The sequence below is a fragment of the Polyodon spathula genome, chromosome 14 (assembly GCF_017654505.1).
Source record: "Polyodon spathula isolate WHYD16114869_AA chromosome 14, ASM1765450v1, whole genome shotgun sequence".
In the NCBI taxonomy this organism is placed as follows: Eukaryota; Metazoa; Chordata; class Actinopteri; order Acipenseriformes; family Polyodontidae; genus Polyodon; species Polyodon spathula.
This window is the reverse complement of record NC_054547.1, coordinates 39,763,418-39,779,735: the sequence shown is the minus strand read 5'-3', so window position 1 is coordinate 39,779,735 and position 16,318 is coordinate 39,763,418. Positions and strand designations below refer to the sequence as shown.

Genomic DNA, 16,318 nt, shown 5'->3' with positions numbered 1-16,318 from the left:
TAACCAACGAAACCCTAGCCATTAAACTACACAACATCTTCACCTGCCATTGCACAAAGAATAAAACACAATGACAAGTAAGGCCTCGGGGTGGGCGGCGCGTATCAGCGTTGCACTTCCGCTGCTCCGCGTGTGTTTTCAAAGCCGGCTGATCCGCTGTCACGGATGCGTTGGTATTGACCGCTTCTGGGGCTTCTGAATAGCAGCGCCATTTGTACTGCAAAAGACCGCTGCCCTTGTTGCCAGATTTGTGCTCAGATCTACAGAGGGAGGTTGTTCTGTGAGCACAGCGTCATCAGAGCGGATTTTGTTTCTGCTCGTGTGGAATCGCGGCGCTGTGCAGGACCGGTAATACAGGAAAGCAGCACGTTTTATCAAGCAAGTACTGACAATGGAGCATTTGCCCGATAGCAACTCTAGATACAAAGACGTGGATTACTGGGATGAAAGGTACAAGCAAGAGGAGTCGTTCGAGTGGTTTGGGAATTTCTCCACATTCAAACCCTTACTGGAGCTGCATGTGCGCAAAGAAGACAGGATACTGGTGCTCGGTATGTGAACGTGTCTGTATCTCTTAGGACGTGTGACTGTTATAGTGGAACGTGTGAGTGTTAGGGGGAGGGTCCCATTTACTTCTAGCAGCTTAGCTTATGTTGCATTTCTCCGGGGCTGTTTTAAGAATGTACTGTGTGTCATGTGCGCGCGTGTGTGTGGATTGCAATCCCTCGGAACTTAAATCACAGTTCACCTTCTCTTTTCACGTATTTATACACAACAGTTTTTCAAAGACATTACCCATCAGGCTAGTTACCCAATACAGGTGGCACTGGAATATAGCCCTAATACATGCAGGGTCTCCGTGCTCAGCCAGGCTCTCCGGCACTAACAGTAAATGCTGAAGAAACAAGTCTTTGCTCCACACCATCTGAGACAGAAAGCATAACAAGCCTACCTGATATCTCTCAGAATCTCTGCATAACAAGCCTACCTGATATCTCTCAGAATCTCTGCATAACAAGCCTACCTGATATCTCTCAGAATCTCTGCATAACAAGCCTACCTGATATCTCTCAGAATCTCTGCATAACAAGCCTACCTGATATCTCTCAGAATCTCTGCATAACAAGCCTACCTGATATCTCTCAGAATCTCTGCATAACAAGCCTACCTGATATCTCTCAGAATCTCTGCATAACACGTCTACCTGATATCTCTCAGAATCTCTGCATAACAAGCCTACCTGATATCTCTCAGAATCTCTGCATAACAAGCCTACCTGATATCTCTCAGAATCTCTGCATAACAAGCCTACCTGATATCTCTCAGAATCTCTGCATAACAAGCCTACCTGATATCTCTCAGAATCTCTGCATAACACGCCTACCTGATATCCTCAGAATCTCTGCATAACACGCCTACCTGATATCTCTCAGAATCTCTGCATAACACGCCTACCTGATATCTCTCAGAATATAACACGTCTACCTGATATCTCTCAGAATCTGCATAACAAGCACCTGATATCTCTCAGAATCTCTGCATAACAAGCCTACCTGATATCTCTCAGAATCTCTGCATAACACGCCTACCTGATATCTCTCAGAATCTCTGCATAACAAGCCTACCTGATATCTCTCAGAATCTCTGCATAACAAGCCTACCTGATATCTCTCAGAATCTCTGCATAACAAGCCTACCTGATATCTCTCAGAATCTCTGCATAACAAGCCTACCTGATATCTCTCAGAATCTCTGCATAACAAGCCTACCTGATATCTCTCAGAATCTCTGTATAACAAGCTTACCTGATGTGATGTCTCTCAGAATCTCTGCTAAAAAATACACGGAGTGGGTAGTGCTGGCGAATAAAATAACGGGAGTACTTGTAGTAGCACTGTTATACCACAAGGTGTCAGTGTAATAAAGCGCCTGGGAAATCTGTCAGATACTCCGGATAGTTTTATGTAAATATTATAATATTACATATACAGTGCAAACTGCTTGCGTCAGAGTGCACCAGAGCCTCTACAGTACCCGTTTCTCACGTGCATGCTTTAGTGTAAAATCCAATGTGTTTGTTGGTGGTGGGTGGTAATAAGGAACCAGCCCTCAATGGACTGTATAGATATATTTATTATACTTGTCAACCAGAGGGCAGTGTTGCGCTATCTTCTCTTCAGCAAGTGAAGCAAGGCAGATGACTCGCACTAGTGAGGTTTACAGTTTGTGTCGGGAGTGACTGTGGCTTTACTAATGATCCATTGCAGCAATGCACATAGCCCCCACTGATCTATATGCTGTTTTCATATTGATGTGTATATCTATCTGTCAGGTGCTTGGTGCTTACCAGGGAGTGCATTTCTTTGTTTATTTCATCATTATTTGAACAGTGGCAAGGCTGAAAACACTCACACACACACACACACACACACACACACACACACACACACACACACACACACACACACACACACACACACACACTGACACATGCACATACAAGTGTTTTTACGAGACAGTCGTTCCTGTGGGGGAACATGAGGGACAGTGGAGAAGTTATGGGTATATTAAGAACATAAGAACATAAGAACATAAGAAAGTTTACAAACGAGAGGAGGCCATTCGGCCCATCTTGCTCGTTTGGTTGTTAGTAGCTTATTGATCCCAAAATCTCATCAAGCAGCTTCTTGAAGGATCCCAGGGTGTCAGCTTCAACAACATTACTGGGGAGTTGATTCCAGACCCTCACAATTCTCTGTGTAAAAAAGTGTCTCCTATTTTCTGTTCTGAATGCCCCTTTTTCTAAACTCCATTTGTGACCCCTGGTCCTTGTTTCTTTTTTCAGGCTGAAAAAGTCCCTTGCGTCGACACTGTCAATACCTTTTAGAATTTTGAATGCTTGAATTAGGTCGCCACGTAGTCTTCTTTGTTCAAGACTGAACAGATTCAATTCTTTTAGCCTGTCTGCATATGACATGCCTTTTAAGCCCGGAATAATTCTGGTCGCTCTTCTTTGCACTCTTTCTAGAGCAGCAATATCTTTTTTATAGCGAGGTGACCAGAACTGAACACAATATTCAAGATGAGGTCTTACAAGTGCATTGTACAGTTTTAACATTACTTCCCTTGATTTAAATTCAACACTTTTCACAATGTATCCGAGTATCTTGTTAGCCTTTTTTATAGCTTCCCCACATTGCCTAGATGAAGACATTTCTGAGTCAACAAAAACTCCTAGGTCTTTTTCATAGATTCCTTCTCCAATTTCAATATCTCCCATATGATATTTATAATGTACATTTTTATTTCCTGCGTGCAGTACCTTACACTTTTCTCTATTAAATGTCATTTGCCATGTGTCTGCCCAGTTCTGAATCTTGTCTAGATCATTTTGAATGACCTTTGCTGCTGCAACAGTGTTTGCCACTCCTCCTACTTTTGTGTCGTCTGCAAATTTAACAAGTTTGCTTACTATACCAGAATCTAAATCATTAATGTAGATTAGGAATAGCAGAGGACCTAATACTGATCCCTGTGGTACACCGCTGGTTACCACACTCCATTCTGAGGTTTCTCCTCTAATCAGTACTTTCTGTTTTCTACATGTTAACCACTCCCTAATCCATGTACATGTGTTTCCTTGAATCCCAACTGCGTTCAGTTTGAGAATTAATCTTTTGTGCGGGACTTTGTCAAAAGCTTTCTGGAAATCTAAATAAACCATGTCATATGCTTTGCAATTATCCATTATCGATGTTGCATCCTCAAAAAAATCAAGCAAGTTAACGAGCAAGCACACATTCTGCACAAATCCTTTTCAGAAAACAGCTGCGTCAAGATACTTGTCCGTGTTGCTGTAAAGTAGGCATACTGTAATAGGGTATCGAATGGAAAGATGTTTAAATGAATGTAAAGGAAGACCTGGAAATGAGAGCTTTTTTGATGTCACAGACTGGGATCAAGTATAAGAATTGTCAGAAGAATATGTAGAGCTCTGGCCAAAAGTGTTGCATCAGCGAGAATGTCAGGATTGAGACACCCTTTGCCATTGTTGTGAATGAGCGCTGCTCTGAAACGGTGCAGACAGCACATTGATTTGTTAAGACCTGCATTGGAGAAACTTCCCTCCAGACTGGTTGCATTGATTACCAAGTTTTTGGTATGAGTTCTGAGTGCAGCAGAGGCATGAGAGTCCATCTGCATGAACAATGGTTTTTAATAATGAACATTGATTTGAATTGGAGTCACACTTTTGATTGCAAAGACCATGGTTCGGTTTTCAATAAGGCTTCGTTGATGGAACTCGTTTTGGGGGGTTCTGTTGAATGACTTTTTGCATGTGGGTTCTTCAATTGAATTGAAACAAGGATCAGACTGCTTTGAATGAGGCTGGCTGTCTGGTGCAGAGAGTAACTGATTGTTTGTGGTCTGGTTTGAATGAGGATGGGGTGTTGTAGGAGGATGGGGGGGTGTTGAAGGTAGATGGGGGTGTTGAAGGTGGATGGGTGTGTGTTGAAGTCCTACCCCCACACAAACTTTCGACCTTACCCCCCACACAACTTCCACTCTACCCCCGAAAACTCCCTCCTACCCCGACAACTCCCTCCTACCCCCCACACAACTTCCACCTACCCCACACGACTTCCTCCTACCCCCCACAAACTTACTACCCCCCCAAACTTCCACCTCATCCCCCACAACAAACTTCCTCATTGGGGGGGCTGTTGAGGGAGGATGGGGGGGTGTGTTGAAGGTGGATGGGGGTGTGCTGAAGGAGGATGGGGGGTGTGTTGAAGGTGGATGGGGGTGTGTTGAAGGAGGATGGGGGGGTGTGTTGAAGGTGGATGGGGGGTGTGTTGAAGGAGGATGGGGGGTGTGTTGAAGGAGGATGGGGGGGTGTGTTGAAGGAGGATGGGGGGTGTGTTGAAGGAGGATGGGGGGTGTGCTGAAGGAGGATGGGGGGTGTGTTGAAGGTGGATGGGGGGCTGTTGAGGGAGGATGGGGGGGTGTGTTGAAGGTGGATGGGGGGCTGTTGAGGGAGGATGGGGGCTGTTGAGGGAGGATGGGGGGGTGTGTTGAAGGTGGATGGGGGTGTGCTGAAGGAGGATGGGGGGTGTGTTGAAGGTGGATGGGGGGCTGTTGAGGGAGGATGGGGGGGTGTGTTGAAGGTGGATGGGGGGCTGTTGAGGGAGGATGGGGGGTGTTGAAGGATGATGGGGTGTTGAAGGACAATGGGGTATTGAATGAGAAGGAGGATGGGGGGGTTGGTTGTTTGCTGCTGTAGTTGTTGACGTGGTTCTTTCCGCAGTGCCACTCCATGCTTTTGTACATTCAGGTCAGCGTTTCTTGTGAATGGAGATTGCCTTCGATCTCAGCCAGCTCAGCCAGTGGAACCCTCCCTGCTCCAGGCAGGCAGGTGCTCGGAATACTAACTGCGTTTCCTGGGCAACAGAGTGGATAATGGATAGGCCTGGCGCAGATCAGCACTTGTGTAGAGGGAGAGCTCTGTGAGGGGATTGCCATTGTTATTGGTTACATTTATCTAGTGCTTTTATACAGCTTTTCAAAAGAACTTTTACGTAACATATTTGTTTGATATTTCCGTAAGCAGAGGACTGGATGGGGGAGATTAATTATTTAAAAAAAAATATTATTAATAATAATAATTGTTTAACATATTGTATGTGTGTATCTATGTATAGTTTGTGTTGTGATGTCATAGCGTATTGTCTGTGTGTATCTATGTGTAGTTTGTATTGTGATGTCATAGCGTATTGTCTGTGTGTATGTGTAGTTTGTGTTGTGATGTCATAGCGTATTGTCTGTGTGTATATGTGTAGTTTGTGTTGTGATGTCATAGCGTATTGTCTGTGTGTATCTATGTGTAGTTTGTATTGTGATGTCATAGCGTATTGTCTGTGTGTATGTGTAGTTTGTGTTGTGATGTCATAGCGTATTGTCTGTGTGTATCTATGTGTAGTTTGTGTTGTGATGTCATAGCGTATTGTCTGTGTGTATCTATGTGTAGTTTGTATTGTGATGTCATAGCATATTGTCTGTGTGTATATGTGTAGTTTGTGTTGTGATGTCATAGCGTATTGTCTGTGTGTATATGTGTAGTTTGTGTTCTAATGTCATTGCGTAACCGTCAGTGCAGTGCATTGCTGCAGACAAAGACTAATAGGAATGCTGGACTGCATTAGCAGTGGGACAGAATACAAATCAAAGATCTCACTGCTGTTCCACAGAAAGGCAATGTGCACAGCCCTGGTGACCACGTCACAGGAAAGCAATGTGCACAGTCACCATGTCACAGGAAAGCAATGTGCACAGTCACCACGTCGCAGGAAAGCAATGTGCACAGTCACCACGTCACAGGAAAGCAATGTGCACAGTCACCACGTCACAGGAAAGCAATGTGCACAGTCACCACGTCACAGGAAAGCAATGTGCACCGTGGTGGTCAAGGTTGAACTACCAGAGTGATGATATACAGCATGGTGCTCACGCAGAGCAGCTGTGTATACAGTGTGGGTGCCTTTCTCATCTAGCTTTAGGCTGCTTCTTTTGCCCATTTATAATGGCAAACTGTTCAAGCGTTCCTGTATGGGCTGCCCTGGTTTGACTACTGATAAGATCCGTCTGTCAAATCCTGATTTACAATAATATGCCATTTTTCTCCAGTAAATATGAGAGCTGTCAGTTAGAAGGAAAAACAATTTAGTGTGTGTCGGAAAGGAAAGGAGACGAGTGAAGTGTTACTGACAGGAGCAGGTCATTATAACAGCTTCTGTAGGATCCCTTTCTGCTTTTAATAAGTGAGAAAAGCACCTTTCTTTTTCCCAACCACATCTTTTAGCATCCATATAAACGTATCGCTTTCAAACCATTCTCTCCGTTACTGTGTAGTTGGGCTGCTAGCTTCTTTAATTAGGGGTTTGTACTGTTTTACACATGGCTTCACAGTACTGTCTCAATCTGCTTTTGTTTTTATTTATTATCATTTTTCCTTTTTTTGGACTTGAGCCATTTAGTTTAAAACCTGCATTCAAAACAAACCTTTTTCTTATGGGCTCCAGATCCTAAAAATAAATAAAGACACAATCAACACAGATGTCCTCAAAGTCTCAAACTGCTCCGATTCCTCCTCGGGGAGTTCGTATCATTGCCACAGATGCCTATGCAGTTTTCAAATATCAAGGTTGAGTCTGGTGTCCCAGTACTGTGGGTGTCCGTCCTTTTCTCAACTAGCACTGCCCGCAGAATCTGGAGAGACTTTCCACACAACTTCACAGGGCTTTTCAAGACATGTTTTCTTTTGCTTAATCTGTATTGATTTCTCCTTGACTTTCTTGTAGATTCAGGTAGGAATGGTCAGTATTACCCCTGCTGTGCAGTTGGAGCTTCCCAGAGTCTGTATGCCATGACAAACTACAAACCAATCCATGGCCAAATGTGTTTAAGCTGTTTGACCACATACTACAGCAGGGAAGGAACAAGACATGCCTGCGTGACCCATTCTGTAATTTCCTCTGTATGCTGTGCCTAATTAAGCACACAATAAAACCTGGAATGGCTCAAATGCAGGGAACGGCCAAAAATGGTGGCCCAGTGCTGACCGCAGAGAGCTAATGTTTGTCTGGAGACCATTGATCTGTAATAATCACAAGCTTACTGTTTGTGTTTTTGTGAAATGGGTGGAATTCGTCCTCCGAGAGACAGAGAAATAAAATTGCAATGACTCCCTGATGATATGATCACTGATATGGGGTGTGGTTAACCTGAGCTCACATGGTTCTGTTCACCTGGGCTTCACACTCAGCTGTTGCTGTCAACGTTGTTCTTGTGTGCATGGGAGTGTGAAACCAATCCCCTTGAGCCCCCAGTTATTCTATCCGCTCTGGCAGGAGTGCAGCGTGGCTTTGCATTGTCGACAGTTTGTCAATTCGGTACAAGAGCCGGAATCACTATCTAATTAATTAAGTTGCTGTATGCTACAGAGCTGGGAGTTTCATTTGTCAAAGATAGACTTTTTAATATTTTATCCCCACCACTTCACCCCATAGTGTGTGTTTTATTTTTTTTTGTTTGTTTTTTCTTTACTAAGAAATATATTGAGCCAGGACACCACCTTTGAGGTTCAGTCTTGCCTTTTGTGTGGAACAATCTAGTCTGTGTTGGAGCTCAGATTTAAAGAGAGAAAGGACTTGTGTCCCTGTCCTTGGACGACCTGGACCCCATCCTCCGGTACCGATTCCCCAGGGATCTCGGAGCTGCTCAGTTAGTGGGTTCCTCCTTGGAACAGCAAGTTCAGTCCATGCCTTGTCTCCTTTCATTTCTCATAGTCTGCATCAGGAAGCGTTGTCTGCTAATTTGCACATTGCTTTTCCCAGCAGATAGTCTAATTGAACTGTAGTGTTGTTCTCAAATGAGTTTCCTTGCTATGACCCTGCAGAGCTCAGTGCAGCTGCTCATTCACAATGCACTTTGAGCCCCCCTTTGCACCAGTGTGGAGAAACTGCACCACAAATACAGTGGGAGGATTTGAGTGTTGAATCTGCATTGTCTGTAAGAGACCTTGTGTATGACTAGGACCCTTAATCTCATTAATGGAGCATCCTGGGGGTCCATAGAATGAATAATTTCCAAGCCAGGCATTATGGGGCTCTTGGTATTTCTCGGCTGGATACACTCTTTGCTGATTACAGTGTCGGCTCTATTCCAGCAATGCTACAGTGCCTGAACAATCTTTACAGTTTATCATTGGGGAGTATGCTAGGCCCATGTTTCAAATAAACAAAACTGAGCTCTGAATAGCAGCCAGTCGGAGCTCAGTGTCTGATATCAGTTTAAAGTGTCACTAAAAACAGGGCTGCGTGCTCCAAATCCACAGCAAACTAATAGCATGGGATTAATGCAGCTCTGTTTGAATAATAGCATGGGATTAATGCAGCGCTGTTTGAATAATAGCATGAGATTAATGCAGCGCTGTTTGAATAATAGCATGGGATTAATGCAGCGCTGTTTGAATAATAGCATGGGATTAATGCAGTGCTGTTTGAATAATAGCATGGGATTAATGCAGTGCTGTTTGAATAATAGCATGGGATTAATGCAGTGCTGTTTGAATAATAGCATGGGATTAATGCAGTGCTGTTTGAATAATAGCATGGGATTAATGCAGTGCTGTTTGAATAATAGCATGGGATTAATGCAGCGCTGTTTGAATAATAGCATGGGATTAATGCAGTGCTGTTTGAATAATAGCATGGGATTAATGCAGTGCTGTTTGAATAATAGCATGGGATTAATGCAGCGCTGTTTGAATAATAGCATGGGATTAATGCAGTGCTGTTTGAATAATAGCATGGGATTAATGCAGCGCTGTTTGAATAATAGCATGGGATTAATGCAGTGCTGTTTAAATCCCATTCCCTGAAAATGGGAGTTCTTTCTCTTAACGCACTGATTTCAAATGCATGATTACATGCACATTTGCAGAGGCAGACGAAAGCTTTAATTCAGCTGCAGTACTGAGGGAGAAGCAGCTGCATCTGCTCAGTCCTGTAAATTACAAGGGCTTGGACTTCACCCTGAACCTGCCTGCCTTCGCCCTGCTTGCAATTCTGAAATGAAGACGTCTCTCTTCTGCAGAAACTTAAATTATAACAAACCTCCCCAGACAGGTTTGATGCGCACTTAATTTGTTCTTGGCCTTGGCGGCTAACTGTTTGTTTCTTCCTGGTGTCCACTTTCTGTGCGATGGGTCACGTGACCCGATTGCAGGTAGACCATGGGAATGAAACAGCACAGGTAGTGGTTTTGTACCAGAAGAGAAGAGGAGCCGGTGATGAAACTCCTTTAAACCCAACAGTGTGGTGTGGGGCTGGGGAGATGTGGAAGCTGCTTAGGAAAGGTAGGTTTGGTCTGCCAGGTAACAGGGCTAGGCAGTGACAATCCATCTTCCTTACTGAGACAGTGCTGCACCTGCTAACATCTGGAGCACCCTAATCCCAGCTCCTGTCATCTGATCACACTGAGAGAGAGAGAGAGAGAGGGACAGAGAATAAAACAGATTCAATCAAATCCCTTTCCTGGGAAGCCTGCCAGAGACTGTTCCCTGTGCTAGATTAAACCTATTAGAAAAACCATTCAAAGTGCAGCCTGACAGCAGGAGCTGGGATGTCAAGTACTGCATTAACCACTTCACTGTGCTGACTGCACTGGAGCCCAGCAGACTCCCCAGTAGGGTTTCCAAACCGGGGATAAAATTCCAGGCCCGCGATTTTGGGGATTTATAATTCACCAAACCCAGGGTTCCCGGGGCACCATGTCAAATCCCTCATAAGCATATGGGCAATGGGGAATAGTCCGCAATACAGAAACAAAATCAAATAAATTATCCCGTCTTCTTCCTCAGAGTCAGATTCCGAATCGGATTGTTTCTCTGTTACTGGTTCTTTGGCTCAAGAGTTTGTGGGCTGCTTGGCATAAAGAACATCTATCACAGCAAGGTGAATGCCATGCATGTCACACAGTTGGTGTTCAGCAAGTATCAGCTTACCCACCTTCACCATAATGGAGGCTCCGTCGGTTGTCACAAGCACTGTGTCTTTATCCAGCGAGAGACCATGGGGTGACAGTTTATTCTCAACTAGTTCAATGCAGGTTTCAGCTGGCATGCTACCATGTACAAGATCAAAGCCTAAATTCCAACATTTTCCTTCACTTTTAAATTTGTCAGCATCGTACACCTTGACATTCACGTACCTTCTTTCACTTGCTGACCAATCCTCATCAAAAGTCAAACTAACTTCTTTCCTGTGATCGACCTCTCCCAGTGCTAAGCTGCGTATCTGATTACTGTAATCAACCACTGCCTTCTGACCAGTTGTAGGTGAGTTTGGCATCTCTGAAAACCCTGTGGCTTTCATAGCTTCTCGCGAATCAGGCAATGTACAAAACACTCTGAATGGCAATCCGTCTCTGACAGGCATCTGTGATAGTGTAGCTGCCAGTGATTTGTCATTCACATTATAGTAATCAGTTATTTGTCTCTTTTTTTCAATTCCGACTCTCCAGCACTCGACTCAGTTTTTACTGTCTCTCCTGTAGCCGTATCAGGACCAGCAGCCACTTTCTTCATAACTGTTTTGTGAACTGAAGATGGGTAAGAAGTGACTTTGTTGCGCCACCAGATGTTTTCGGGACCTTTTTTTACAATGGTTACATTTAGCAGATTGTCCGTTTTCTTCCAAAAGGAAGTAGAACCAGAGCTTGGATCGTACCACTTTTCTCTGTACTCCCCGCATCTTGGCGTGCTCATTGTTATTTTAGGCTTTGGCGACAGTACAATAAGTGACCATTCCTGTTTAAATCTTCCTGCCAAATGAATAAATACATGGAGACACACGAGGTCGCTGAGCACAGGAGTATGAGGTGTTTTTTTTAAACTTCCATTAACCCCATCAGCCCTGGTTTTATACCTATGCCAAACCCGAGCAGGTGGGGCTGAAAAAGCATCCGGTTCCCTGGGTTTTTGGGTCTCCGGGTCCCCGGGCTGGAAATGCTACTCCCCGTGCAAGCCTGGGAAAAGCAGCTCAGCAAACCGCATGCACTTTGTTGTTCTATGTTTGCGAGTTCCCTTCACAATCTCAAAGCGAAGGCATTCGATTAACCAATGTGTGATCATGGAGTGCTAGATTTCAGGTTTGGAATATAAGCTAATGTAAAATACTGCTACAACTGGAAAGCAGCATGTAGGGTCCTGTAAACTGCATGTAATCCAGCGCATGTCCGTGACCAGTCTGGCAAGCTGTACATGTTTTAGTCGCACATGTTTAGGAAGGGTTAATATGAAGCCCCAGTTGTATTTTTCCTCTGGTTAGGTTCCAGCACGATAAGCGCCTACAATATATTTCCCTCGACACACAAATGAGAAAAATATCAAAACAAGTGTTTGATTAGTTTCTTCAAATCTCCTGAGTCATTTCCCTGATCCTGCCTTGGGAGCAGCTCCAATAGATGATTAAATCTCAGGGTCAGGCTAAGGAGCCTCTCACTGCCTCCCCCTCAGACAGCGGGTAGAACAATCTGCTCTGCACACCAGTGTTGGCATCGTCTTTATGCTTTTGATGTGATGTGTTAATTGTTTCCCCTTGTCCTATTCTTCCTGGATACATTTTTTCACAGATAAGCTTTCACAACTAGAGTCACAGAAAACTCAACTGAGAGAAAGTGTAATGTAGTGGAATGGAGGTACAAATCCCAACACAGTGTGAGCTTTGAAAAGTGCATTATTTGTTGAATGACTGAGCTGGTGCTGCAGGCAGACAGACTGATGAAGGTGAAACAGGACTGAGAGCTGCTTTGCAAGTAACCATAACATGTTCATTTTACATTTCCTGTGTCTGTTTTTCAACAGGAAGCCTGTGCTTGTGCAGGAGTTGCACACATATTCACTGGATACGGAGCTTGCCCTGGCATACGGGCGCGGCTTCTGAGCTGGGGTGATTACACTAAAGCCCTCCAGTTAAGCCATTTCTTTTGTCTGTTGTAATTACTAATAACAGCTGGGAGTCAGTTCTTGCATTAGAGAATATTCTCATGGATGTTTCATGATTTAAAAAAGCCAACTCCTGCCCTGTGATGTAACCATTCTGTAAACTGCTCTTCTTGCAGCTTATCCTGCAGTGTACAAGAGTACAGCGTGACACATTTCAGTACGTGAAATGAGGCATAAATATTAGAGACCCTCTCTCTGCTCCACTGGCACAGAGCAGAGGAGCTACTGCAATCACTCACTCGCTCTCGCAAGCTATGGTGGGTTTGCTGGGATTGTAAACTTTTAATAAATGTAGCCAAGGTGCATTTTCTTTTAAAAGGTTTTCTCTGTAAAGCCGTGCAGTGAAGGAGCTGCAGAGATCAGACCTGGGCAGGAGTTACACAACCTCTCAAACTCAAGAGTGCTGAAGTTGGACTTTACCTCTTTTTCATTTGCTCTTAAACTGTAGTGAAAGTGTTCTGGCAGCTCCCAGTGCATCTGCAGTCTAACTACATGACTCCTGCAGCTCTTTCATACGGGGCTGCTGTTGCATCAGAGGCCTCTTTGCTGACATCCTCATCTTCTCACTGCGGCTTAGATGTCTTGGTATTCCCCTCCAGTGCAGCGCCAGGGTCTCTGAGCGTTAGTGTACAGACTGCTTAATCAATGAGAATCCCAGGGTCTCATTGCATTAGTCTGCAGACTGCTTAATCAATGAGAATCCCAGGGTCATTGTGCATTAGTCTGCAGACTGCTTAATCAATGAGAATCCCAGGGTCTCTGTGTATTTGTGTGCAGGCTGCTTAATCAATGATCCTGTAGCTGTGCAGGTCTGTCTGATATACAGTGGAGGGGTTCACTGAAGACATGAGGAGGGAGCAGCACTCCCAGCTAGTGCAACACTGTTACTGCCAGCAGGAAGCGCTGTGCAAGAAGGATTTGGTACAAACAAGCTTCTGTTCAGAAGCATGCAGACTCTTCCTTCTCAATCCTCTGCACTCTTGTGTTCAGAAGCATGCAGACTCTTCCTTCTCAATCCTCAGCACTCTTGTGTTCAGAAGCATGCAGACTCTTCCTTCTCAATCCTCAGCACTCTTGTGTTCAGAAGCATGCAGACTCTTCCTTCTCAATCCTCAGCACTCTTGTGTTCAGAAGCATGCAGACTCTTCCTTCTCAATCCTCAGCACTCTTGTGTTCAGAAGCATGCAGACTCTTCCTTCTCAATCCTCAGCACTCTTGTGTTCAGAAGCATGCAGACTCTTCCTTCTCAATCCTCAGCACTCTTGTGTTCAGAAGCATGCAGACTCTGTTCCTTCTCAATCCTCAGCACTCTTGTGTTCAGAAGCATGCAGACTCTGTTCCTTCTCAATCCTCGGCGCTCTTGTGTTCAGAAGCATGCAGACTCTTCCTTCTCAATCCTCAGCACTCTTGTGTTCAGAAGCATGCAGACTCTTCCTTCTCAATCCTCTGCACTCTTGTGTTCAGAAGCATGCAGACTCTTCCTTCTCAATCCTCTGCACTCCTGTGTTCAGAAGCATGCAGACTCTGTTCCTTCTCAATCCTCAGCACTCTTGTGTTCAGAAGCATGCAGACTCTTCCTTCTCCATCCTCGGCACTCTTGTGTTCAGAAGCATGCAGACTCTGTTCCTTCTCAATCCTCGGCACTCTTGTGTTCAGAAGCATGCAGACTCTGTTCCTTCTCAATCCTCTGCACTCTTGTGTTCAGAAGCTGCAGACTCTTCCTTCTCAATCCTCTGCACTCTTGTGTTCAGAAGCATGCATACTCTTCCTTCTCAATCCTCAGCACTCTTGTGTTCAGAAGCATGCAGACTCCTCCTTCTCAATCCTCAGCACTCTTGTGTTCAGAAGCATGCAGACTCTGCACTCTTGTGTTCAGAAGCATGCAGACTCTTCCTTCTCAATCCTCAGCACTCTTGTGTTCAGAAGCATGCAGACTCTGTTCCTTCTCAATCCTCAGCACTCTTGTGTTCAGAAGCATGCAGACTCTTCCTTCTCAATCCTCAGCACTCTTGTGTTCAGAAGCATGCAGACTCTTCCTTCTCAATCCTCAGCACTCTTGTGTTCAGAAGCATGCAGACTCTTCCTTCTCAATCCTCAGCACTCTTGTGTTCAGAAGCATGCAGACTCTTCCTTCTCAATCCTCAGCACTCTTGTGTTCAGAAGCATGCAGACTCTGTTCCTTCTCAATCCTCAGCACTCTTGTGTTCAGAAGCATGCAGACTCTTCCTTCTCAATCCTCAGCACTCTTGTGTTCAGAAGCATGCAGACTCTTCCTTCTCAATCCTCAGCACTCTTGTGTTCAGAAGCATGCAGACTCCTCCTTCTCAATCCTCAGCACTCTTGTGTTCAGAAGCATGCAGACTCTTCCTTCTCAATCCTCAGCACTCTTGTGTTCAGAAGCATGCAGACTCTGTTCCTTCTCAATCCTCAGCACTCTTGTGTTCAGAAGCATGCAGACTCTGTGCACTCTTGTGTTCAGAAGCATGCAGACTCTTCCTTCTCAATCCTCAGCACTCTTGTGTTCAGAAGCATGCAGAATCTTCCTTCTCAATCCTCAGCACTCTTGTGTTCAGAAGCATGCAGACTCTTCCTTCTCAATCCTCAGCACTCTTGTGTTCAGAAGCATGCAGACTCTTCCTTCTCAATCCTCAGCACTCTTGTGTTCAGAAGCATGCAGACTCCTCCTTCTCAATCCTCAGCACTCTTGTGTTCAGAGGTTATTCACAGTGTGTGGTTGTCCTCCTCGCTTATTGCAGCAGATTCCCAACAGGGATTGCTTTTGAATGAGAAATGACATCTCTGAAAGATATCCTATTGAAAGGTCTTCAATATTTAATACCGGCAATTCAAAACTAGTCCTGTTTCTGGAAGCTGCTGAGGCAGAGACTGGGAAGCACAGGGGTGGTAGCCCTCTGCTCTGTTCTGGTTTCAGATGCGCCTTGTAGTGCCAGTGAAAACATGTTTCCAGTTGTTAACTTTTTATTAAGCTTCAAGTGTCACTTCTAAACAAGCCCTTTGCTCTGTCACCCCTGCTGTTTTCAAGATAGCTTGATAATCGTCTTTCTGTCTGTCTGTGTTCTGCTAAACATAGTGTCTTGAAACGGAAAGGTAAATACATGCTGTTTGTTTTGTGATGAATTCAGCACTTCGTTAAGAACTTGCTTTCAGTGGAGTATGAGGGGCTCGGATGAATCTTGCAGGTGCCGTTCCTTCACAGTGCTGCGGGGGATTCTTAGGAGCGGGGCGGTGATTTCTGTGGGGTGCTGCAGGTGTGTGGAGTCAGTGTAAAATGTCAGCTGATCAGATTGAAACAGGGCCAGAAGAAAGCAGGTGAATGCCCATGAGGTGGATCTGAAGCCCTGACCTAGAAACCAGGACACAATACACTAACCCATCCAAGCCCTGCAGCAGCCAGAGCACAGCATTAGCATTGCAGCTGCAGTAATCTGCCATGACACTTTCTAGAAGCTTCCGGGTTTCCAGTAAGAGCACAGAGGTCTCTTTCATATGCACACTAATACTGCAAAATATTACACAGCACATTATTTGAGTTTGGTTAAATATGAAAAACAATAACCACCTGTCATGAGAATAATATCAGTGTGTGTGTGTGTGTGTGTATGTGTTATATATATATATATATATATATATATATATATATAAATGGCAGTTTAACACTATAATTCAATCTGTAAACCATACACCAAACAAGACCTTAACAGTGCAGTCAGGGCTGCTCTACTTTTTTATGTA

At 44.5% G+C, this 16,318-nt stretch overlaps 1 protein-coding gene across 1 annotated transcript in view; it reads left to right on the top strand.

Moving 5' to 3' along the window:
- Positions 1-131: 131 nt before the first annotated feature.
- Positions 132-16,318, top strand: part of ece2a (endothelin converting enzyme 2a) — a 52,093-nt gene continuing 35,906 nt past the window's right edge. The window contains exon 1 of the mRNA XM_041270431.1: positions 132-551. Coding sequence (XP_041126365.1) covers positions 392-551 — 160 coding nt within the window. The 5' untranslated portion in view covers positions 132-391. The remainder of the gene's footprint in view (positions 552-16,318) is intronic.